Source organism: Staurois parvus, unplaced genomic scaffold, assembly GCF_062004578.1.
Source record: "Staurois parvus isolate SC_StPar_1 unplaced genomic scaffold, SC_StPar_1.0 ptg000081l, whole genome shotgun sequence".
Taxonomy (NCBI): Eukaryota; Metazoa; Chordata; class Amphibia; order Anura; family Ranidae; genus Staurois; species Staurois parvus.
This window is the reverse complement of record NW_028317877.1, coordinates 15,410,349-15,436,713: the sequence shown is the minus strand read 5'-3', so window position 1 is coordinate 15,436,713 and position 26,365 is coordinate 15,410,349. Positions and strand designations below refer to the sequence as shown.

General features: G+C 40.7%; 1 protein-coding gene across 2 annotated transcripts; it reads left to right on the top strand.

Moving 5' to 3' along the window:
* Positions 1 to 4,306: 4,306 nt before the first annotated feature.
* Positions 4,307 to 9,564, top strand: VSX1 (visual system homeobox 1). Of its 2 annotated transcripts, XM_089669836.1 has the most exons (6): positions 4,307 to 4,778; positions 5,477 to 5,555; positions 5,720 to 5,843; positions 6,635 to 6,815; positions 6,893 to 6,973; positions 7,564 to 9,564. In XM_089669836.1, the coding sequence occupies exons 1-6, from the start codon at positions 4,397 to 4,399 to the stop codon at positions 7,833 to 7,835; spliced, it is 1,119 nt and encodes a 372-aa protein (XP_089525962.1). In that variant the 5' UTR covers positions 4,307 to 4,396; the 3' UTR covers positions 7,836 to 9,564. The 2 variants fall into 2 exon arrangements, with proteins under 2 accessions (XP_089525962.1, XP_089525961.1); XM_089669835.1 differs by lacking the exon at positions 6,893 to 6,973.
* The last annotated feature ends 16,801 nt before the right edge of the window (positions 9,565 to 26,365 follow it).

Below are 26,365 nucleotides of genomic sequence, written 5' to 3'. Positions count from 1 at the left end.
TTATCTATCGGTTTTTTAAAAACCAGAGAATTGAAATGATCACTTGTATCTGTCCATCAGCTTAGATGTTATTGGAAGAAACCATTGATTCCTAATTATATTGCCCATACAATCACCTTAGTATAGCTAGTAGCAGGGGCAGACTGACAACTCATAGGGCCCTCGGGCAATAGGGGATCATGGGGCCCCTGTCTCCTTGCCCAAACTCAAAAAAGTCTGTGAAAAAGGTACCAGGGGCATCTCATGGGGCCCCCTACTGACCCCGGCCCTCGGGCAGTGCCCGAGTTTCCAAATGGTCAGTCCGCCCCTGGCTTGTAGTAAATTCATGAAACTAATGATTCTACAGAGAGTTTTATACAGCTTTAAAACTAAAAGCAGATCTGCAGGCACACAGCTAAATACATAGCTGAAATACATGTATGGGAACTTGACAAATACACTGTTTAGCTAGCTTTGTGATCCAAGCATGCCTGCCATACATCACAGCCAGATCCTGGACCTTCCTGTATGCTAAACTGCAGTAAAGCAATAGTGTATGATCATAGACCCACCCCAGCTGTAATTGGGCAATAATGGAGGAGTGGTGCATTCATGAAGTCATCCATGCACACTCATCTCCTGTGAGTAAAGCCTGGTACACACTATAAGTTTTTTTTTATTTCAACCAAGCAGGCTAAACAAAGAAAGCGGACAAATCGCTATAATAACAATAGTAATAAGTGATGTTAGTACAGTGATCTCCCCTACTGTGCTATTGTGTTCTGACAGAAGTACCGCCCCCCACCCGACAGGACACACTGAGCTGCACTTGCACTTGCCGCCATTGGCCAGTGAGCTGCTGATTTTCGAGCATGCATATTCGACAGAAGACAGACATTAAGCAGGCTTCTGTCAGACAGGCTGCTGTACACATTGACCGAATGTTGGCTGGTTTATGTTGTATATTTGGCCCGTGTATACCAGCCTTTAGGCCACTGACAACACTGAGCAATGCAGTAGGGCCTAATTGGCTGCTTGTGTTGACCCTTCTTCCCCTAGTCTTAGTGCCGCAGTGCAGAGGGTTACAAGAGGCCGATATCAAGACAGAATAACGTATACGCTATATTACCAAAAGTATTGGGACACTCCTCCAAATCATTAGATTCAGGTGTTCCAATCACCTCCATGGCCACAGGTGTATAAAATCAACCACCTAGGCATGTAGACTGCTTCTACAAACATTTGTGAAAGAATGGGTCGCTCTCAGGAGCTCAAGTGTGGTACCGTGATAGGTTGTCACCTGTGCAATAAGTCCATCCGTCAAATTTCATTGCTACTAAATATACCACAACAGAAATTCAGCCACGAAGTGGTAGGCCACTTAAAATGACAGAGCGGGGTCAATACCAACTGTCTGCAGAGTCAATAGCTAAAGACCTCCAAATTTCATGTGGCCTTCAGATACCAAAACAACAGTGCGTAGAGAGCTTCATGGAATGGGTTTCCATGATTGAGCAGCTGCATCCAAGCCTTACATCACCAAGTACAATGCAAAGTGTCAGATGCAGTGGTGTAAAGCATGCCGCCACTGGACTCTAGAGCAGTGGAGGTGTGTTCTCTGGAGTGACGAATCACACTTCCCTGGCTGGTAATCCGATGGACGTGTCTGGGTTTGGTGGTTCCCAGAATAACGGTAGTTGCCAGACTGTATTGAGCCAAGTATGCAGTTTGCTGGAGGGGGGATTATGGTGTGGGGTTTCTTTTTTAGGGGTTGGGCTTGGCCCCTTAGTTCCAGTGAAGGGAACTCTTAAGGCGTCAGCATACCAAAACATTTTAGACAATTTCATACTGGATGACATGGATAAGCTTGGGGAGGAGGAACTTGACTGGCCTGCACAGAGTCCTCACCTCAACCCGATTGAACACCTTTGGGATGAATTAGAATGAAGACTACGAGCCAGGTCTTCTCATCCAACATCAGTGCCTGACCTCACAAATGTGCTTCTGGAAGAATGGTCAAACATTCCCATAGACACACTCCTAAACCTTGCAAAAAACCTTCCCAGAGGAGTTGAAGCTGTTATAGGTGCAAAGGGTGGGCCAATTCAATATTGAACCCTACGGACTAAGACTGGGATACCATTAAAGTTCATGTGTGTGTAACGGCAGGCGTCCCAGTACTTTTGGCAAAATAGTGTATATGCTAGTTCTATGTAAAATACATTTGAAAAAAATTATGAATTTCATTATAACCGCTTGCCAACCGCCTAACTTAGAAGTATGGTGGCAAAGCGGCCTCTCTGTGCTGGATCACGTATCTGATACATAATCCAGCTCTTCCAGCTAGGGGGTGCACTCGCGGCCCCTGCTATGCTGTAATAAGTTACAGCACAAGCTGATCAGCTGGTACCGGCTAATGACTCATGGCCAGAACCTGCCGATTGGCGAAGCAGATGACAAGACAGAGCTCTGTGATCATAAACAACACAGATCTCTGTCTTGACAGCAGGGATGTTCTAGTTTTTGTTTTCCTGTAAAGCACTTATTAAATCAGTACACAGTAAATACAGGCATTGTTAGGCACACAGTTAACCCATTGATTGCCCCTAGATGTTAACTCCTTCCCAGCCAATGTAATTAGTACAGTGTCAGTGTATATTATTAGCATTGATCACTGTATTAGTGTCACTGGAGACGTCAGTGTCAGTTAGTTCCCACAAAGTGTCATTTAGTGTCATATTGCCCGCCATACTATCACAATCCCTCTATAAGTCAGTGATCAATGCCATTACTAGTATTTAAAAAAACAAAAATTTCAGTGTAAATACCATAGTTTGTACACGCTATAACTTCTAGGGTTCGTTCACATCATACATGCATGAAAACTGATGGAAACTGACATGCAGAATTCTCTTGCAGAGAATCATCATCAGTTTTCATGTGCATCTCAATGAGATTTATACACGTTGCAGATTCTTGTGCAGAAAAAATCTGGACATGATACCAGTGTTGTGTTGTGAACAGGGCATATAGAGAATAATTGAGTTCGTAGTGCCCTTGCAGAACTTGTGCAGAAAAACTGACATCTCTGCACCATGGTGTGAATGAGCCCTCACACAAACAAATTAATATACACTTATTGGGATTTTTTTCTTAACACAAATATGTAGCAGAATACATTTTGGCCTAAATATATGACCAAAGTTGATTTTTTTATTTTTTTATTTATTTTTTATCACAGAAAGTAAAAAAATATTGTTTTGTGGGGTTTTTTTATTTTGGTCTTTTTTTCGTTTATATAATAAAAAATAAAAAACCCAGTGGTGATCAAATACCACCAAAAGAAAGCTCTATTTGAGTGAAAAAAAAGTATATGAATTTCATCTGGGTACAGTGTTGTATGACCGTGCAATTGTCAGGTGAAATAGAACAGAGCCAAATAGCAAAAAATGGCCTGGCCAGGAAGGGGGTAAAACCTTCCAGAGGGCAAGTGGTTAAGGAATAAATAGTGTTTTAATAGGCCCAGAGCTCTGCCATAATGTAAAAATTGTCTAGAACAGATACGTGATGCTTAGGATAACATGATAACAGAAAACAGCAATCATCAGCTGTTAAAGAACTATAAGACCTGATAGCTAGCATGTCATGCTGGCACTTGTAGTCCTGTTTAGACTGTGGCCATGTAGTTAGTACAGTCCTACCCTGTAGTATACTGACAACTGGTTCATGACATGTCTCTGCTAATTATTCACAGAATAAATGCCATTCTATGTATCTGCTTTATGAATGATTCCAAGTCTGTATTTTTTATATTTCCATTCAAACAAGTGTGATTATAGCTGTCTCTTCTCATTAGTTCACCCAAGTATTAACCCTAAACTTTCAGGATCTTTGGTCACTTGACCATCAGTAGGGTTAGTCTTGTCCTTCCTCCCTGTTTTCTCCTGGTGTTGGTTATATCAGTACCCCCTGTTGTGGTCTGGTAGTTATGTGTCAGAATCAATCAGGGGGCAATGAAAAGGAGGGGTTTTAACTCACTGTGTTAGGTCGCTATGTGCCATTCACTAATAGACAAAGGGTCTCCTCAACAGATGTAAAGTTAAGTGAAATCTGTCATCCTGTGTAGGAAAAAAAAAAAGAAATGACCACAAGGAGGAGGGAGATGGAAAGAGGAGGTCAGAGCCAGGGAATTTATCGGATTGAGAAGGATGGGTTGGGGGGGAATTGGTGCCAATTAATCCTGTGGGATTGGGAGGGAGGTGGAACCCTCTATCTACACTACAAGAGGCATGGCCAGGAGCTTATTGGGCCAGGGAGTAACATAAAAACCCCCTGCCTGGCATTGACCCCTTCTATCATTCAGATCAGACTGGAAGCAGGAAAAGAGAAAGTAAACTTTACACATATCCACACAGTCATGACTGGCCGAGATGACATCTCAGAAGGGAAATCCAAAGTGAAGATCCTTGCACCAACCGTAGGGATTGAGAAGTCAGGACGGTTCCATGGACCTACAATGAGATCCAAAGGATTTGCAATCACTGATCTGCTCGGTCTGGAAGCAGAACTGCAGCCACCAACAGTATCTCTACCCAGCTGTGAAGGACATGGAGGTGGCCTTGGTGGGGTCTCTTTGGCTAATGGCTCACTACCTCTCGGCTTGGGGTTCCTGTGTGGTTTTGCCTCCCAACAACCCACTGGGACTACCTGTCTTCTTCCAACTCACATCCCGTTTCTTCAGCCGAGAACTGATCATCAGTACCTTCACAACACAGACAAGCACAAAGAAAACATTTCTGGTAAAATGCCAAATACTATATATTAACTATTCTAATATAGTATGGGGTAAAACATGTTCTGTTGTCTTAATAGTCACTAGTTATATTTGAAAACTTGTGCTAGGTATTAGGGCTACAAGCGTCACTAACTTAGAGAAAGTACTGCTGTAATTATGCCTAATTACCTCAAATCGCCTTGAAAAGAATCATTGTATCTTACCTTCTGGCAAGAGTTGTTTTATCATCTACATGTAATGATTACGCCAGCTATGTTTAGACACCAAGGATGGGTTGTTTTCTTGGGTGACAGCAGCTTGAGAAAGTGATTGGAGTGGGGAGAAGATTTTTTTGTCTTTGCTGGATCAGAGAGCTGTCCAGCCTTGGTGACCTTTTTGTGGTGCTGAAGGGATAAGGGACGTCTGACAGCATGCAAGCTTTCCCCTTTCATCTGTACAGGGTATTGTGTGCTAATTTACTTTCTAAGGTGCTTAAAGCACATGCTAAAATTCAATTGTGTTTTGGATTTCAAAATTAGTAAATAGTTGCTGTAAACAAAATAACCGCCAGAGCACTTAAATTACCTTAGCGTATTTCCATATCCAAAGTTTTAGTAACAGGGAAAGTTTAGATGACGCTAAACATGTGCAGTTTTAGAATTAATAATGGTGACATATTTTGTTAACATAGGTATAGTAATTTTACAATTCTTATAATTATAGATGACGATAGCCTTCTCGGTGATAAAAATGATCTGAAGGCATCCAGCTCTCAAGCCAAACGAAAGAAAAGACGACACAGGTAAAAAAAAAAAAAATAAAGCCTGATAGCAATGGGGCATTTTATTGTGCATATTTGTTTGAATGCACTAATGGTTTATTCTTTTTAAATCACTGCAATTGTAACAGTGTTTGTGTTAGTATCGATGACAGCTGAAACAAGTGAATGTCTGTTTATTCCTATAGGACTGTATTTACCGCTCACCAGCTGGAGGAATTAGAGAAAGCTTTCAATGAAGCTCATTATCCTGATGTGTATGCCAGAGAAATGCTGGCTCTTAAGACAGAGTTACCAGAGGACAGGATACAGGTAACAGACAAAGCAATCATACATCTATGGTCCTTTAGATATATGGTATTATCAATGCTTGAAGCACATAACTTACATCACTCCTTGCTGTTGTGAAACAAACACAATGGGGTGCATTTACTAAAGGCAAATAGACTGTGCACTTTCCAAGTGCAGTTGCACTAATTTTCCCCAGAGCTTAGTAAATGTAGTAAAGTTCTGCTGATTTCCATCATCCAATCATCTGCAAGAAAAATGCATTTTTTATTTCTTCCTGTACCTGACTGGGTATTCTTTACAAAATGAAACTTTACCCCTTTTACTAAGAAAAATGAATGCAACTGCACTTTCCAGGTGCACAGCCTAGTTGCCTTTAGTAAATCCACCCCACTGACTTATATATGGTTATCCCCATTTAAATTGTTATATAGCTTGCATTTTTCGAAATTCAATAAAAATAAATTTTTCATTAAAATCAAATTTTATTTTTGTTAGATGCAGCGTTTACTCATTTTGTTGCTAAATAATATTAAAAACAATTTTATGCTGAATAAATTCCTATAATTGGATACATACGTTGAAATATTAAGATATACATACTGTCATGCAATCTTTGTGATGCAAAGATTGGTACCCAACATCTTGGGATGAAATGATGCGTATTAAAAGATAGGTTACTAAACTATATATCTATTGAGAATGTTGTTATTTCTGATTTTGATGATAGAAATAAACACTTTAAATATATATGCTGAAGCCGCGGGAGAAATACTGATCATCAAAGTGAATCAAATTTGGTAATGCCATTACAGGTGTGGTTCCAGAACAGAAGAGCTAAGTGGAGAAAGCGTGAGAAGTGCTGGGGTCGAAGCAGTGTCATGGCAGAGTATGGACTCTATGGAGCCATGGTGAGACATTCTATCCCCTTGCCTGAGTCCATCATCAACTCAGCAAAGAATGGATTGGTCGGTTCCTGTGCTCCGTGGCTATTAGGTGAGGAACTTGTATTGGTAAATTGTTTGTATATATAAATATCTTACATGAACTTCAAATGTCTTTGGATTGTTCAGTAAGGAAATGCGAAGAGCAGGGATTAAGTGAAGCAACTTACAGCAACCAATCAGAAATCATCATACGTGAAATGACTCCAGGTAGCTGAATTCGCATTGGTTGTGTAGGGTTATGGTACGTGTTGTGGCTCTTTGTCTTACTAAATAAATGTGTCATGTTTGCTTGTAGGATGATCTGTGAAATGAAATGTTAATTATCTTTGCAGCAAAGTCACAGATTTCTACATATCACACTATCTTGTTATCTTTGACAAAGGTGAAATGGAGGAAGATATTAATTGTTATTTGGTTGACAACATTTTTTTTATGGCTTAGAAAGGTGATTAGGCTATCATGAGCCACTTGTAGATCAAAGACCCACGAAACTATAGGGTGGACCCAAGGTATCATATCCTCACTTTGTTATGTGTATAACAATAAAACTGCTCCACCTGTATATTTGCAACCAGTACAAAATTGTCAATTATTTCTGGATAAAATGACAAGCTGACAGTAACAGAAAGGATCATACTTTGTAAATTACTATATGAATTACTGATTAAAACTACAAAAACTATATGTAAGAATACAGCTATCAAACCATTGATAAGCATTCAATATTTTTATGTTTTGCAAGTTGTCTTTACATATACAATAATGACCATAGACTTTTTCTTTTATTATGTTCTCAGGTATGCACAAAAAGTCTGTAGACCTCGGGCGTAAATCAGACATGGATGAAATGACAATGGAGAACTGCAGAGGGGACCATTCCATTGACGCAGTTTTATCCAAGACTGCAGAATCCCAAAGAAGCACACATGACAGAAACAATGCAATGGACACTTCAGAAGACAGAGCTATTGATCTCTCAAGCACAGCAAAACAAGAGGCACCATGCAGTATAAAGCACATATCATTGTCTAGAGACAGTCAGAATGACCTCACTGACAGCGAGCACTGAACAAACTGCTTCTTGCATCAACAGAAGAAGCAAGTAGTGAGGTGTTCGTATAGGAAAACATGGCAAAGCCATGAAGCACTGGCATCACAATCATAGACTTAACTTATTGTGAAATATTTCCATAAGCATTTTCTGAACATTTTTTAAATGCAATTTTATAGCAAGAGATTTTTATGAACGTCTTTGCCACAGCACTATAAGCTAACAATGTAATTATGTAAAGTATTTACAGTTTTCATTTGTTTCTTAACTTTATCCTGTCCCCCTCAAAAAAAAACATATGCAGGTCCAGATTTTCACTGTAGAATTATGAATTTAAAAAATGATGTAAATATGTCAACCATACAAAGGCTCATAGAAAAGCTATCATAGAATTAATAGTAATAAAATGTATTCCTTTATTTTTGATGCAAGCAGTCTTGGTTAGTTTTGAACAATTTGCATATGGTTACAATTAAATCGGATCACATTTTACTTGATTCTGATTGTAAAAAAATGTAAAAAAAAAAACAAAACGTTTTGTGCTTTTTTTATGAAGCTCAAGGGCATTATAGTTTGTTCAGCTTTATGTTTACATTTGGTAATTCCAAGAACACATTTCAATCTCAATGTTGGCATTTATTTTACATTTAACCATTTGAATTCAAAATTTTATCTCTGCTCACATTTATCACGGTTTAGAGTTGTATCAGATGATGTCTTCCAAAAGAAGAAAGCAATTGTACTACAATTGTTTTTGAACAAATTCATTCAGGCCCATGTTTGCTTCAAATAATTTTAAGCTTTAAAATCAAGCCTTTACAACAACCAATAATCTAAAAGGGTCCTATTATATACATATAAGACGGCAAATGTATAATATACATGTTGATTAATATTTTCACAAAAAAAATAAGCCTTTAAAAGAACACATCATTTTAAAGAATTCCTAACATTGTATACATATAAGAGGGGAAACTTATAACATACATGTTGTAGAGTCAGTTCCTCACATAAAAAAAGGAAATTCTATTTATAATTTTATAATTCTTCATAAAAAATATTATTTTTATTTTTTACTTAACAACAAATAAGAAATATATCATTTATTTTAGGGAAACAATGGTTGTTGTATTGCTTAATGTTAATGCAATTGTTGTTGCGTTAACATTTTCTTTTTGATTTTATAATAATTTACTCCACATTTCCACTTCCAAAATATCTACTTACAGTAAAAATAAAGCAATAATGTTCCAAACAAGGAATACTTTTGAAGTTTAAAAAGTGTTTTTTTTTTACTTCCTCTGATCAATATTTAAAGATTAAAGCATATACTTCAATTTCTTCTCTAGTGCAGGAACCTATATTAAAAAAAAGCTGCAGCCTTACTGTATTTGTGTATTTTGTAAATAAATTTGAATTTGTATTCAACTGGTATAGAAATAATGAGTGTGTTTTACACACTATTTTACATGGCCTATGCATAGCACAAGATAGAAGACACTGAACATTTGGACTAGATGACATATGTTTTTAAAGAGAAAATACTATATTTTGTGAAGAATCAATAGTCAATGTTTTGTAATTATTTGGTTTGTCTGTAAAACATTGGTATCATTTTAGGCTTGTCTTTCAGAATTTTATATTTATGTATTGAAGCACTTTGGTAGTCAGTTTTTTTCTAATTTGTTGGCTATATTTTATCCTATATTTATTATGCATAAACCAATAAAACATTATGTATATTTAACTTGCATATTGTGTCTTTGAGGGAACTTTATAAAACAAAATAAGAGGGCTGATAGGGACATGGTGCTCTGTTTTATTATCACAATCAAAAAGAAATCTTAATTGATAAGGGTCTAAAGTTGAGAGCAATACATACTGCTCTCTTCACAACCATGCCAAGCAGTGTGTGTTAACATGTGTGGATGTGCATTTTAATGTTTTTATATATGCAAACAGGCATTCTTGACATATAGGGGAAGATTTACTAAAACTGGAGGGTGGAAAATCTGGTGCATTTCTGCATAGAAATCAACCAGCTTCTAACTTCAGCTTGTTCAATTATATTTGGGTAATAAATCCTTGAAGATGATTGGCTTCTATGCAAAACTGCAATAGATTTTGCACCCTCCAGTTTTAGTAAGTAACAACCAATGTATAGGAAAATAGATAAGACCACTATCTGTGAAATTTGCTAAATTTTATTTTTGAAGGGCCAATAACAAGCAGAAACCATTGCATTTTTTACTATGTTGTACACATAGAAAATCATAAATGCTTTACTGTGTGAATATTTCATAGATGTGATTAGTCCCTTAAATTAACAAAACCACAGATAAGCAAGTATCATTTTACATAGTAAATTATGCAGAGTTCAGAATGTTTTATATTACTCTCTGTTGCACAAAACGTATAACAAAAATTTACTATACAGGCTACAGGCACTGTGACCACAAAAGCCCAAACAGTATAAATGTATATTTTATAATTTGTCAGTGTTGTCAATACCCTTTCAGTTTAATACGACCATTCAGGAATTCGATAGCAATAAGCAATTCTTAAGTCTGAAGAATCTTTTTCAATAGTGTAACAATTATTTATTATCAGTTGGTTTTGTACATATTTTCTTTATTCTTTAGTTAGGTATCTATAAAATATTACATATTAATATTATCTAATCTTCTATCCAGCCAGCAGGGGAGCTCTAGTGTCCTTTTCACATCATTAGTATGATTATTTTCAGCTGTGCTGAATGAACCCCGTTGTTTAGAGAACTCCAATGGGTGATCACAAAAGTGAAGACAGCTAAGTGAAGGGAAATGTGATTGTCAGCAGCCACAGTGGCCTGGCAGGAATTAAAGTGAAATGTTACCTTAATCTTTAAGTATAACAACAGAGGAACTATAAACAGCATAAGAAACAATATAAATTCAATGCAAACAAATTGTTTACATGGTCTGACTTAAGATACAGAACATATTTACTTCTAAGAGTCTAAAGAACCCTGCAGCATAGAGTGACTCATGATATTCAAATGCAGTTTAGTGTTTAGTGGCTGCCATAGCATTACACATACTACTGATCAAGAAGAGGCATCATTGTTTGCTCATTATGTAATGTTATTGGCTGCTGTTTTTCAGTTAACACCTGCAAAAATTTAAAATGGTAAATACCTGTAAAAAATATACTATACACTGTAAGCATTTGAGATTTATTTATTTCAGGTACTTATATAGCGCTGTCAACGTGTGCAGCTCTTTACATATATATTGTACACAAATGTAAAATGATAGAGCAAGTGATAGGGCAACATAGGAACAGAAACAGCAACGAAAAGAAAGAATATGTGGAAAGTGTTTGTAATTCAAGTGTGAACTTGTAAAAAAATTGTCCTTTCGTCTTATCAGTTGTCTAGTGACAACTTTTCAATCACCCTCAGTATTAAAAGCTCAGGGACTTCAGTACCTGGACTCTGCAAACTGTGCTTGCTGTATCTCATCTGCCTCTGATATAGTGAGTACTATTTTCACTCTTTGCATGGGGAATAGCTTTTATGATGGAAACTGCATAATATTTTATAACGTAGACACGGGGCGGACTGACGAATCGAGCACTCGGGCACTGCCCCGAGGGCCCGGGGTCAGTAGGGGGCCCCATGAAATGCCCCTGGTACATTTTTCATAGGATTTTTTGAGTGTGGGCAAGGACACAGGGGCCCCATGATCCCCTATTGCCCGTGGGCCCCATGAGCTGTCAGTCTGCCCCTGCGTAGACATGAGAAATACATCAGAAATTCACAATATTATCTGGACTGTGCTCCAATGGACTTGCGATATGATGGTTCTAGGAATCTTAGTGGTCAGCTGACACAATTTGCAGATATGTAAAGTTGTAAAAATTTGCAGATAATTAATATATTGTTTTTGCAGTTATAAAAAAACAGAGAAAATGTCATGCCAGTATGATTTACAGTACTGTGTGCAGCTACAGTATTTCACGAAGTATTAAAAATAACATACAATAAAGACCTGCTGCAACTGCTGGAAATATGTAAGCGATGATTTGTCAAACTAGAGAAGAAGATCAGAAGATAAGTGTTGTTGCCAATAGCAACCATTCAAGTTTTATTCATTTTATTGAAAAAATGTGAATTCTGGATGGTTGCTCTGGGCAACAACTCCACTTTTACGTGTTTTTTTTTTCCTTGTTATAGTGAATTAGTGTCTAGGGCACCGAGGGCACATGCCCCAGGTCTAGACATTGTCACCCAGGATACATGCCCATAAGTCTTTAACTGAGTGCCCACGGGTCTTGTTACAGTAACTGTTAAAGTCATTTCAAATATGATCCTATAAACAAACATCCTACAATTGTCTAATTCTGAAAACGTTTTCAATTTTCATCAGCAGTTTTAACCTTACAATCCCTGAAAATGGCATTTGAGCACCTGTCATTTTTAATGTACTGGGTTTCTATTTTTCACAATAAATATTTTGGGCTGATTTACTAAAACTGGAGAGTGCAAAATCTGGTGCAGCTGTGCATGGTAGCCAGTCGGCTTCTAACTTCAACTTGTTCACTTAACCTCCCTAGCGGTCTGATTATGTCAATATTTCTGTGCTCAAATCGGTAAATTTTTTTGCATGGAAATATGTCGTTTTTTTTATTGTAGGCCTGTAATTCTTAGGAATAACTCACTGAAATCTGTCCGAACAAGAGTCTAGTAAACATCCTGGGTATGATAAAATTTGAAACACGAAATCATAAATTATAATATAATAAATAATCATAAAAAATAATAATATAATAATAATACATTTAATTCAATAATGTAATCAAACCAAAAACACTGAAATTTGAAATAGAGCGCCAAGTTCACACATAACTGAACTTAGTCGCAAAATCATTTTCAGTGTCTGATGACGAATTTCCCCACGAATCATTATCACTCAATTCTGCAAGTGGTTCTGATTTACTATCGCTGTTCTCTAGCTGGTCTAAAACCGATTTTGACCTAAAGGGAAGCTTATGGGACGCCATCGGCGTTTCTCAGTTTCCAGGCAGAAAGAACAGTAAAAATGCAGGCAGGGCACAGGACAAAGCACTAGAGACAAAATGTATGTGAAATGCTTTGAAACAGTAATGTTTTACTATGTGATTTTAGTGTATTGAGTGAATGTCAATTTTAAAATTTTTGAATTTCCCACCGGTTCCGTTTCCTGTACATCCCGTACGTCCTGACGCTCGCAGGGACCGGAACCCGGAAGACTCATGCCGGCATCGGCCGGAGGAGATGGCCAGGGATGCTGCAGGGGGGACATCGCAGAAGCAAAGGACAAGGTAAGTGAAACAGGGATCCTGGAGTAACGCTGCAGTGTATTCTGGAGTGTAGCTCAGGGTTACCACTCTTGGTACTGAAAGTATACCCCGAGCTACACTGGGGAATACTGCCAGGGAGGTTAAGCTTTCACAAAAAACCTGGAAGCTGATTGATTTCTTTGAAGAGTTGCACCAGATTTTGCATTCTCCAATTTCAGTAAATCAGCCCCTATGTTTCTATTCCATAGAATAATTGTTATTTCATATCAATGGATTGAGGCAGAATTGCTAATTTTTGGCCCCATAGACTTTAATGGCACCACCAAAAAACATGCGAAAACCTATGTTTTTCAAGCATGTTTTAGCTACTCTCATTTTTTTGGCCCCATAGGGCCAAAAAAGGAGATTCTGCTCCTGTTCTACATGTCACACTTACAAAAAAGGAAAACCTGCACATGAAACTGCACAAAAAACTACAACCGATGACTACAACCGATGTTAAACTCACTGGCCTGTAAGAAGGGCAACAAGGTGGAAGCTGGCAATTACAGGCCAGTGAGTTTAACATCGGTTGTAGTCAAGCTAATGGAATCACTCCTGAAAAGAAGGATCATTGGTCACTTAACAAACAACTTGCTGGATCCAAAGCAGCATGGCTTTACTAAGGGCAGATCATGTCAAACTAATCTGATTGGATTTTTTGACTATATTACCAATGTTTTGGACCAGGGTGGTGCTGTGGACATAGCATATCTTGACTTCAGCAAGGCATTCAATACAATTCCACATAACGATCTAATACAAAGGTTGTACAAGCTAGGACTTAGCCCTTGGGTGGTTCAGTGGATATGCAGCTGGCTAAAGGATAGATACCAGAGTGTGGTTGTAAATGGAGTTCACTCGGAAAAGAGACCAGTCACTAGTGGTGTACCGCAAGGCTCTGTACTAGGTCCTGTTCTACTTAATCTATATGTAAGTGATATGAGTAAAGGTTTGCTGGGTAAGGTACGTATGCCTTTTTGCTGATGACACAAAGGTGTGTAATAGGTTTGATATCCCTGGAGGTGTTTGTAACATGGAGCATAATTTGGCATTGCTGGAAGACTGGTCAGAAGAATGGAAATTGCAGTTCAATGTTTCTAAATGTAAAAAATGCACCTAGAGAAAAAGAATCCCTTGAGAGAGTACAACATTGGGGGTACATTGTTGGCCAGCACTTCAGAGGAAAATGACTTTGGCTTACTTATTGCAGATGATTGCAAAATGAGCAAACTGTGGCCAGGCAGCGGGGAAAGCTAACAGAATTCTAGGATGCATCACTAGAGGGGTCACCAGCAGGAGGAAGGAAGTCCTGATTCCCCTATATAGATCTTCATATCACTAGTTGGGTCACCAGCAGGAGGAAGAAAGTCCTGATTCCCCTATATAGATCTTTAGTCAGACCTCATTTAGGATACTGTCCAGTTCAGGAGACCTCACTTACAAAAAGATATTGATAAAACAGAATGAGTCCAGAGATAGGTAACAAAAATAATGAAAGGTCTGGGGGATAAAACATATCAGTGACTTCAGGAACTTAACATGTACAGTCTGGAGGAAAGAAGGGAAAGGAGAGACATTATTGAAACTTTTAAATACATCAAAAGGGTGAATAAGGTTCAGGAGGGTGGTATTTTCAACATGAAACCAAAATCAAGAACACGGGAACATGACCTTAACCACTTGCCTACAGGGCACTTATACCCCCTTCTTGCGCAGGCCAGTTTTCAGCTTTTAGTGCTGTCGCACTTTGAATGACAATTGCGCTGGCATGCAATACTGTACCCATATGAAATTTTTATCATTTTTTGAGACAGATAGAGCTTTCTTTTGGTGGTATTTAATCACCTCTGGGTTTTTTATTTTTTGCTAAACAAACCAAAAACCACTGAGAATTTAAAAAGAAAATGTTTTTTTCTTAGTTTTTGTTATAAAAATGTTCTCCTTCACTGATGTGCACTAATGAGGCTGCAGTGATGGGCACTGATAGTCTGCACTGATGGACACTGATAGGTGGCACTGATGAGGAGGCACTAGTAGGTGGCACTGATGGGCATTGACAGGCATCACTGATGGGCACTGAAAGGCAGCCCTCATATATGGCACTGATAGGCGGCACTGATAGGTGGCACTGATAGGTGGCACTGACTTGCACAGATAGTCGGCACTGACTGGCACTGTTAGGCGGCACGGACTGGCACTGATAGGCAGCACTGATGGGCACTGATAAGCAGCACTGACTGGCACTGATAGGTGGAATTGATTGACAGCACTGATAGGTGGCATTGACTGGCATTGATAGGTAGCACTGACTGGCACTGATAGGTGACACTGCTTGGCAGCTCAGATGGGCACTGATATGTGACATTGATGTGCACTGGTAGACACTGATATGTGGCATTGATGAGGCACTGATGGGCACTGGCAGGTGACATTGATGGGCAATGAAAGCTAGCATTGATGGGCACTGACAGGTGGCACTGCTTGGGCTACACTGATCATCAGGGCACACTGATCATCAGTGCCCTGATAATCTGTGTAGATGTCCCCTCCAAGGAATGCCGATTTCCAGCTCTCCTCTCCTCTCGAGCTGTCACCGTGACAGCTCGTGAGGAGAGAAATGCCGATAACTGGCATTTCCCTATTTACATGTGATCAGCTGTGATTGGACACAGCTGATCACATGACCGAGTTGACATCTTCGGCTCTTTCCGTTGATCGGTGATCCGCTGCGTCGCAGGGATATGGAGCCGTGCATGCGCGATTACAGTGGGAGGACGTCATATGACGTCCTCCCAGAACGAGAGAACCGCCTTGCGCCCGTCATTACCTTATATGGCGGGCGGGAGGCGGTTAACCTATCTGGAGGAAAGTTCAAAACTAATCTCAGAAAGTACTATTTTACTACAAGAGTTATAGGTAGTGAGCAAGTCACCAGTAAATAGCTTCAAACATGCGTGGGGCAATCATAGATCTATACTCAGACAAAATAAGTTAACAATTAAGAAAAAAAAAGAAAAAAAAAACAAAAAGCAAAACAAAAAAAACAACCCCCCCTCCCCCCCAAAAAAAGGACAGACTTAATGGACCACTCGTCACATTTCTATGTTTCTAAAAAGCCTCCTAATTACCTGGTTATGTGCACACTGTGAATGGGGGTTTATTGCATAGTGCCCAAAGTGCAGCGATTCTTTTTTTTTTGTTTTTTTTTATCATGGAGCTTGCTTTAATCTGCACTAAATGAACATGCGTTGATATGCATTTTTTTACTAAGCTATTTTGAAGTCCAAATACTGATTAATCACCAGTGAAACATATTGTTTATCCACTTTTCATTTTTACATTCAGTCATGTCATTATATACAGTATGAAAGAAACAGAAATATTCAAAGAAATATGTTTTGCTTTTTTTAAACCAGTGAAAGACATTCCTATCTTATGGCTAAAATAGGAAAGTGCAGTGTTAAGGTTTGTTCACACCAGCCTGCACGCTACAACAAATGTGGGCTTGTGTCCATTGTGTAGGGGCAATACTTTCGTTGTTACAAAGCAAGGCACTGTTTATTCAACTGTACTGAAAAGTCAGAAAATAACATTTCATTCACTTCTATGCACCCCAGCAGAGCTGTGTTGCTTTTCAGGCCTGGGACCACTCTCAGCAAAAGACCATAATGCTAAGGTTCCATGTACACTGGAAAAGTTTTCTGCTGGCAGCAAAAAAAACGCTAAATGTGGCAAAAACACGTGCTCCCTTTAGCACTTGGACATTTATTAATTTAATTGGCCTGTGTACTTGCCTTTGCAACAAATAAACGCTCAAGCGATAAATGCCGCTTAGGCGCTTTTAGACATGTTTGGACACATTTACACATGTTTTCGCTGCATTTTGTCGTGTTTAGCGTTTTTTGGCCAAGACGTTCCTCTCCTGAATCTGATTCTTTTGCATTCAGGAGAGGGACGTTTAACTGGCCATAAATTCTGCTTTGTTAAACTCTGATAAAAGTCTATGTGTGCATGGACACATAGGCTTTTTATGAGTTGAGTTCAAGGACTCTGGCAAAATGCCACCTTGAGCTCTTGAATTCTCATTTATGAGCAGCAGTGTGCATGAGGCCTAATGGTTCAGTTCTAATACAGTGCAACAAGAAATGGGAAGACACCAATAAGAGGAAAGAGAATAATACTAAAGAAAGATTATATCATAAAATGCTACAAACATAACAAATATTTCAGCCTAGGTGGTCCAGAATATATACGAAATATATGCTTGTTGGAAACGTTTTGCCGTTCAAGTATGAAGTTATGAAAAACAACTGGGTGGATAGGACCTTTCCAGATAAACTGCAATCTTACTTTTTTTAATAATCTTTCTTCACAAGGATTTGTAATTATACAAGTAAAAGTATTGGGACGCCTGCCTTTACACGCAGATGAACTTTAATGGCATCCCAGTTTTAGTCCGTACGGTTCAATATTGAGTTGGCCCCACCCTTTGCAGCTTTAACAGCTTCAACTCTTCTGGGAAAGCTGTCCACCAGGTTTAGGAGTGTGTCTATGGGAATATTTGACCATTCTTCCAGAAGCGCATTTGTGAGCTCAGGCACTGATATCAGACAACAAGGCCTGGCTTGCAGTCTCCGTTCTAATTCATCCCAAAGGTGTTCTATCGGGTTGAGGTCAGGACTCTGTGCAAGCTAGTCAAGTTCCTCTACCCCAAGCTCATCCATGTCTTTATGGATCTTGCTTTGTGCACTGGTGTACAGTCATGTTGGAACAGGCTGGGGTCATCCCCAAACTGTTCTCACAAAGTTGGAAGCATGAAATTGTCCAAAATGTCTTGCTATACTGATGCCTTAAGAGTTCCCTTCACTTGAATGAAGGGACCAAGCTCAACCCCTGAAAAACAACCCCACACCATAATCCCCCCTCCACCAAACTTTACACTTGCCACAATGCAGTCAGGCAAGTACCGTTTGCAGTCCTGGCAACCGACAAACCTAGACAAGTCCATCGGATTGTTAGACAGAGAAGCGTGAATCATCACTCCAGAGAACACGTCTCCTCTGCTCTAGAGTCCAGTGGTGGCATGCTTTACACCACTGCATCCGGCGCTTTGCATTGCACCTGGTGATGTAAAGCTTGGATGCAGCTGCTTGGCCATGGAAACCCATTCCATGAAGCTCTATATGCACTGTTGTTTGCTAATCTGAAGGCCACACAAAGTTTTGAGGAATTTAGCTATTGACTCTGCAGACAGTTGGCAACTTCTGCGAACAGTGCGCTTCAGCATGCGCTGATCACGCTCTGTCATTTTACGCGGTCTACTGCTTCATGACAGAGTTGCTGTTGTTTCCAGTTGCTTCCACTTTGTTATAATACCACTAACAGTTGACCGTGGATTATTTAGTATCAAGGAAATTTCATGGATGGACTTATTGCACAGGTGGCAAACTATCACAGTACCATGCTTGAATTCACTGAGCTCCTGAGAGCTACCCATTCTTTCCCAAATGTTTGTAGAAGCAGTCTGCATGCCTAGGTGCTTGATTTTATACACCTGTGGGGCCATGGAGGTGATTGGAACATCTGAATCCAATGATTTGGAGGGGTGTCCCAATACTTTTGGCAATATAGTGTATGTATACTTACAAATCCCTCCCACTCCACACAGCTCTTCACTGGGAGGAACAGTGTACTGCTGTACTTCTCCCTCTGCTGACACGTCCCCCTGCAGTATCCACCCCTAGCTCTCTAAACTCCTTATGCAGCTGAGAACAGAGGTTTACCCTAAGGCTCTGTTCACAAGCAAAGCTTGTTGCCCACAAATAGAGCAGGGCTTCCTTTGGGGCAACAAGCTTTGCACAATGCAGTTTACACGACTGCAGCATGATGAACGCCACCTGAGCAAGTGTGATGCGATTTGTCCGATTTCTAGAGCGTTTTGGGTTCACGTGCAGAATCACAGTTATTCTTCCCATGATACAAAACACCTAGATGTGAATGGACCCTAAATATTTTTTGTGTTATATTTGTGTGTTCACATACAGTATGTGTAATTTATAAATCATAGACTTTGTTATTTTCATTTGCTTCTTCCATCTGAAGTGCCTGGTTGATCCTGCCAGTCACCTTTCTTCCTTATTCTAAACTGACCACACAAGTAAAGAATCTGATCTGTATTAGTGTGGTCAGTTTTCATGCTTTGGCCATTCACAGGTACAGGGCACTGTGCAGACACACAGCATTCCTGTATTGCAGGGGCGCTCAACATTTTAAAGTACGAGGGCCACTTAAGTGATTTGGTAACCAGTCACAGGCCACAATAAAATTAAATGGTTCAGAATTTAGAATTTTTTATTTTTAATAGCATAATGAAGATTTTCCTCCTGCAGCTGCTGAATGCTGGCAGGAGGGAGAGGAGGAGCAGCTGGCTTTCAGAGTCTGCAGGAGGAAAATGGAGAAGATCAGTCCCTGTAAATTACATGCCATACCCGCCACCCCTTCTGTCCAAGTGTAAAAAAGAATGTGACATGGAGGCCGCACAGGCCTCCTGGAGCATGGGGAGGCTTGCCATTGCAACTCTTGACGCTACACCAGTGGTTGGGCCCACCCCCAAACTGCAAATGTAAACGAGCCCTTACTGCCCTGAGCCCCCTATAAAGCTGCTTTCACACTGATGTGTCACCTGCGGCTTTCCTGTGGGTTAGCTGTGATTTGCCATGGACTTCTATTATATCTTCCGGATGTGGTGCACTTTCTGAAAATAAAAGCCTATGGCTCAGTGCCGCTAACCCACAGGAAAGCTACAAGTGCACTGCACTGCACCCGGGGATCTGTCAGGGCTCCGGGTATGACCAGAGGTATGTGAACTGACGCAGGGAAACGCAGGCTTCAGATATGTTATAAACAATATATTTTATTAATACTAACAATACAAAACGCAGTGCAATACTAAAACATAAACACAGTGCAAACGAACCAAACCAAACCACCCACAGATAACAATACATACAATGCAAGCGTAGTCAGGCAGGCCGGGTCAATAACAATCGGGCAGGTAGGAACAGGAAGAGCAGGCAGAGAGTAATCAGGTCATGAGTCGGGCACAGCAACTAACGGGCAGGTAGGTACAGGGGGTCAGGCAGAGAATGGTCGGGGTCACAAGCCAGGGATCAAACAGGAGAAGTCAGCAGAGGTCAGGATCAAGCAGGGTCGGCAACAAGTCAGTCTGGCAGGAACAGGAATGCAGGTTACAAGGTACAGGGGCCCATGGAAAAACACACACCAAGGCCCAGACTGCAGGTCTGGCCATCCCTTAAATACACCTCCGTAATCAGCTTCAGGTGTTTGGCTGACTGCAGGGTTGAGTCTCTGATTGCTGAGAGCACCCGCTGGCCAGCCCTGGTACTGCAGCCCACAAGGCAGGTGAGTCCCACCATTATTGGCAAGTCCATTCCTGACAGGATCAGTGTGAAAGCAGCCTATTAGTTGTTAAGTCTTTTATAGGTGCATGTATGCCCATTGCAAAAGCACAGTGTATGTGATGTTTAATGCACTGACCTTTTTTTTCCTCTTCCGGCTTCTGCTGGCATCGATCTCCAGGTTGCAAGAGAGGTCCCAGGCAAAGTCAGCAAGCCCAGGTCACGATCAATGGGTTGCCGACCCCAGGGCTGTGCCTCCCTGGTTTGAGGTCGAGGGCACATCAGAGGGCTTTGTGGGCCACATGTTTGGCACCCCTACTGTATTGGGTAGTTTGTTCAGGCTCACAAAAACCCCCTAACCAATCATAACTGGCCTCTAGCACACACCCCATCCCCCAAACATTCATAGCCTGTCTCTAGCACACACCCCCTCCCAATAACAGCCTGCAATTTGAACCCCCCTCTTGCTCAAGCACTGCATGCATCTTGCTTTGGGCTGAACAGACTATAGAATACAGGCACAGTGGGGTTTAGTTACTAAAGAGTGCAAAATCAGGTGCACTTCTGCATAGAAACCAATCAGCTTCTAGGTTTTATTGCCAAAGCTTAATTGAACAAGCTGAGGTTAGAAGCTGATTGGCTACCATGCACAGCTGCACCAGATTCAGAGTGAACCAGTAAATCTCCCCAACTGTGCCTCTGCACAATGTCCTGTAACTCCGCCCCCACTGTCAGGAAAAAGAGATGCTTGGTTACATGACAGAGCTTTTTAACCTTGTAAAAAAAATGTAAGAAAGATTTCTGAACCTAAGCAAAAACAGTTATGGTGCCTGAATAATAATAACTGTGTTAGAAAGAATCTATAACCAGGGGCGGACTGACCATTTGGAAACTCGGGCACTGCCCGAGGGCCCAGGGTCAGTAGGGGGCCCCATGAGATGCCCCTGGTACCTTTTTCATAGGCTTTTTTGAGACACAGGGGCCCCATGATCCCCTATTGCCCGGCGGCCCCATGAGTTTTCAGTCCGCCCCTGTCTATAACATTGTATGTTCACTTTCATGGGTTGAACAGGTCTCCTGAACTTGTATGCTGTATAGCAGGACTTAGCTGGTGAGCAGGGCAGTCAGGGACTACATTTCCAAGAGGTAGCATGTGTGCGGGGGCATATAAATATCAAAGCAATATCAAGATTGGTCAGGAAAGTGTTGAGAGAGACTGAAGGAAGTGTGCCGACGCCTGAAGTGCTGAACCAGGCTGTGGAGCCAGAGTTGGAGAGAGAGGAAGAGTGGAAAGAGCCTATTGACCACCCAGTCTGCCACGCTGCCCAGCAGGCCAATCTGACAGCAGGAGACAAGACGGAATGCCGAGTCTGAGCTGGAGAGTCTGTGGACAGACCCCATTTGTAGAGAAAGACAGACCGCTACGATTTGCCGGACTATTTTAATCTGGTGAGAGAGACCCATGCATCCACTAACCAAGTGAATACTGACAGTTTGCTACCTTAGCCATCTACCTACACACATTTGTGAACAATACGCATAGTTGCCTCAGTTCGTGGCCTAGTTCTCACAACCACCATCATTGGGATACCTTTACATTACAGTTATTCTACAAGCTGACCACAGGATGTACAGTCACCAGGATAAAGCAGTGCCAACTGAAACAACACGTTTTCTCCTTCAATAAAGTAGGATTTCCTTTACTGTTTATTTCTGTTTTTGATGTACAGAGGGAGCTGTCTTTGCTCACAGACATTTATGTCAATTGTTGCTATTAATTACTTTAAACCTGCCCCATGTTTAGTGCTTTAAAGGGGACACTGGTTTAATTCGCTACCATCAAGAGGAAAAGTGTTAAGTCTTCCCTTGTTCTTTCACTATCTTCATGTCACCATCCCAAGGAACTATATTACACACCTCAACTCAACTTCATCCCCACTGGACCCCAACAAGTGCACAGAAGACTCTGTAGTGTACTTAAAGGGACAGTGCTCAATTTTCAATGAGAATTCTCTTTCCTTCACATCTAATCCTTGTCATCTAGTTCTGAGGACCCACAGTAAGCATACCTGTTTCTTGTTAGTTGTTTTCTGCTCACTGGGGATTCAGCAGTCCCCTCAGATTGGAGGCAGTGGACTATTTCTGAAAGCAGGCCTGCTAACAGTTGTTTCTTTATGGTGAATGCCATTACTTTTGCTCACAATTACTAAGAGTGGTTATATTTGCAGCATATATCAATGTCATTTTGTTCTTTTTGACCAAGTTACCTTTGATTGCAATATAAACTTCATATTGGTTTACACTAACTTGTGTCCATTTTACAGCTGTGATTTACGTTGGTCACAGGAGCATGGTGGTTTCAGCAGACGTTAGGTTTACCACAAGAGGTTCAGATTGACAGAGAACCCAAAAGAAATTACTAAGCAAGCCTTAAGGAAGTAGTGCTACATTTATTTAACACAGTACCAGTGTTTGGGTTTGTAACAACCAGCATTTATTTAGGCTATGTTCATACCACACCACCACTATGCTCAAAACATGAGTGCATTGCTGTACGGTGTGTATGTGCATCGATGAACATAAACCTATGCTGTTCTCTATGTTCTTGCATTTCAGACCTTGTGTAAAAAAAGATCTGTTTAGTTACCTTTCTTTTAGTCCACTCTGGGCCAGTTACATGATCCCGTGTGTCCGCGAGTGGTGCCTCCAGGTGAGAGGAGGGAGTACCAGCAACAGCTCAGCCATGGGAGACTTCCAATAATTCCCAGTCCTTGTCAAGCATTCCCTTACTAAGGGAAGAATGTCACCAGCACACCGAGGATCACCAACATGGGTCCAAAAGTTTTAATGAATGATAACATAGTTACAGCAAGGCAACATTTCGGAGTCTCACAGGACCCCTTCATCAGGCATATGACGTCACATGGTCACATGCCTGATGAAGGGGTCCTGCGAGACTCCTAAACGTTGCCTTGCTGTAACTATGTGATCATTCATTAAAATTTTTGGAACCATGTTGGTGATCCTCGATGTGCTGCTGATATTCTCTCTTGCTGATTCTATTCGGTTCCAGACGACGGTCGCTGCAGCACCCACTTATACACACAGCCATTTTTAATGCAGGAACGTGGGCGTTTGAATTGTACCCTTACTAAGGGGAGCCCAAGCTGAAGGATCACGTGAATGGACCAGACCAGACTGCAAGAAGCTAAGTGTACAGAGGGAAAGCAGGATAGGTAGGAGGAGGGGGTAGGGGACATTTTTAGGAATTGTTCGGGTTAGACTTTAATTATTTTTCAATTCTCATAAATCAGCCCCAATATGTTCTGATTCTAGTTCTCAATGAAACACACTATGGATTAGGCTGATGTTGTTTTTTACTTGTTTCTCTGAGCATGGTGCACACTTTCATGTCATCTCTGAGATGATGAGAAAAACAAGTCCAACAGAGAAAAAAATCCACAAAGTGCCTTGTTATCCTTAGGAAAGGAAGGCGTAATTAGACTGACAGTACAATACAGCAGCCCTGAAATCTTTCCAAAAGAATCTGCTGGCCAACTTGTAACTGAATAAAGGACAAAAGATTTATTAATTGAAATCTGGGTAATTCCCATTTGGAATGAATCCCAAAACAGTTGCACACATGACCTGCATATTAATAAACTGACCCATCTGCCTTTGGGTTTCGTCACATAAACTGGAACCTTTCATAAGCAGGCACAGTGTACAGGGCTGGTAATTGTGCTTTAAACAGTGCTCTGTGCTTTATGTGCCTATGTGCCCTCAAAACAATCAAAATTTGATCAGTCAGTCCATCAAACTATTAGAATGGCAAGGGAAAATTAAATATTTCCCAGATCTTCAAGTTAATGGGGATCCCTACTTAAAGCGGAGTTCCAGTTGAAAAAAAAAATAAAAGTCAGCAACTACAAAAACTGTAGCTGCTGATTTTTATAATACAGACACTTATCTGTCCCTCAGTCCAGCGGTGCCCTCACCACGGCTGGTTTCACCGCCAGTCTTCTCTCCCCGGCGCCATCATCTTCAGTGTGGGCACCCGGCTGTGACAGCTTGCAGCTTCACAGCCAGGTGCCCACTGCACATGTGCAAGAAGTGCTGCATTTTGTGAATGACCTCATAATCTCTTGGGACCTGTTACGTGTCTCAAAAGACTATGGGGGGACGACAACTTCCACTTCCGATCGCCTTAGGCGATCGCAGTGGAAGTGGGTACCTGTTAAATGCAGGTACCAACTCCCCAAAGTTGCCAATCCTTAATGGGGAGCGGGGGACAAAGGCTTAAAGTGGAATTTCCCCTTTTGGGTGGAACTCCGCTTTAAAGTATAATTTTAGTTTCAGATAGAGAGGAGAGGGATTAGAACACCAGTCAGGTTTGTATTGCTGTCTGTATCCCTGTTAGAGAATCTCACATCCTCTGTTTGTCCTGTTTACTGTTATCTTCCAATAAGGACACCAGGTCTGGTGATCATAGTGACAACCAGGGATTCTCTCACTTTTGAGGGATTTCTTCTTCTGGAGTGGATACCAGATATTTTTAAACTGAAAATTTGAAGATAAATTCTGCTTCCTCATGCAGCAGAGGATATTTCTATCACAGAGGTCAATGACTTGGAAAAGACTTTTTCAACCAGGGAGCCCAGGCGCCCAGGGGTGCCTTAGCAAAATGTCTAAAAATTGCCCAAAACTTGTATACAAGCCAGCGGGTGGTACAAGCCTGCCTTTTATTTACACAAAGCTACAGGTTTCCTTCTAGCTGCCAGCATCCTGACAACCAATGACATCATCTGTTGATAAGGAGGATGTCGGCTGCCTGCAAAGCATCCTAGTTTGATCCTGCTGTGCCACTCTTCATCAGCGCTGGGGTCACATTAACTCAGTGGTGTATAAAAACTGAGGGAGAAGAGAAACCTTGGAATACTACTCAGTACCAGCAAAGTAATAAATAGCAAGCTTTTCAAATCTAACAACTTCACACTCCATTGCTCAAAAGTTTTCTTGAAAAGTAGTCTAATCACCCATTTCTTTTTCATAAAAATGGCCGATGTTAGTTGAAAGCTCGTCTAAAGGTGTTAACGTTTTTGTTAATTTTCAGCCTGCAGTGATGCATAAACATCATTCTAGCACTACTGGCCATGCAGCTTTGTTTTCTCTGTAAATTAGGTACTCAATATCCCATAAAACTAAATTGTATATACAATTTTACAATTAATTTACTGATCTTGACTAACAAATGCCTAACATGTTACTAGCAAAGGTATGACCAATCATTAAAAGAGTCATTTTGGAAGTTGCTGCATTTTTTCTTCGGTAATCATTTTGTTCATTCCCTCGTGTAGGGGTTCTCACACTTATCAAACAAAAGGCCAGTTTAGGGTCTGCTTGGGGCAAAGATTGTGGCCACTAGGTGTAAAAAAATGCACTCAGTGTCAATCATCAGTATGAGTAATAAACACCCTGGTGTCAGTGGTAGTAATAAATGTCCCAATATCAATGGGAGTAATACATTTCCCAGTGTTGGTAGGAGTAATACATTTTCCAGGGTCAGTGATCAGTGTGAGGAATGGTGCTCCATCATTGAAGTAAGGTGGGGGGGGGATATAATGCACTGACATTGGTGTTGAGGGGGGGTAATGTTGTTTAGTCCATAATGGGAGGAATTTAGTGCCCCATTATTGGTATTTAGTCATCGGAATATAGTACCCAATCATTGGTGTTCAGCTGGAGGAATGGTGACCCATTATAGGT

Excerpts from the sequence above, each read along its gene's own strand:
- VSX1 (XM_089669836.1), top strand. The coding sequence starts at position 4,397 with ATGACTGGCCGAGATGACATCTCAGAAGGGAAATCCAAAGTGAAGATC. Across the intron at positions 4,779-5,476 it reads GCACAAAGAAAACATTTCTG|ATGACGATAGCCTTCTCGGT; the intron begins GTAAAATGCCAA and ends TTATAATTATAG. Across the intron at positions 5,844-6,634 it reads TACCAGAGGACAGGATACAG|GTGTGGTTCCAGAACAGAAG; the intron begins GTAACAGACAAA and ends ATGCCATTACAG.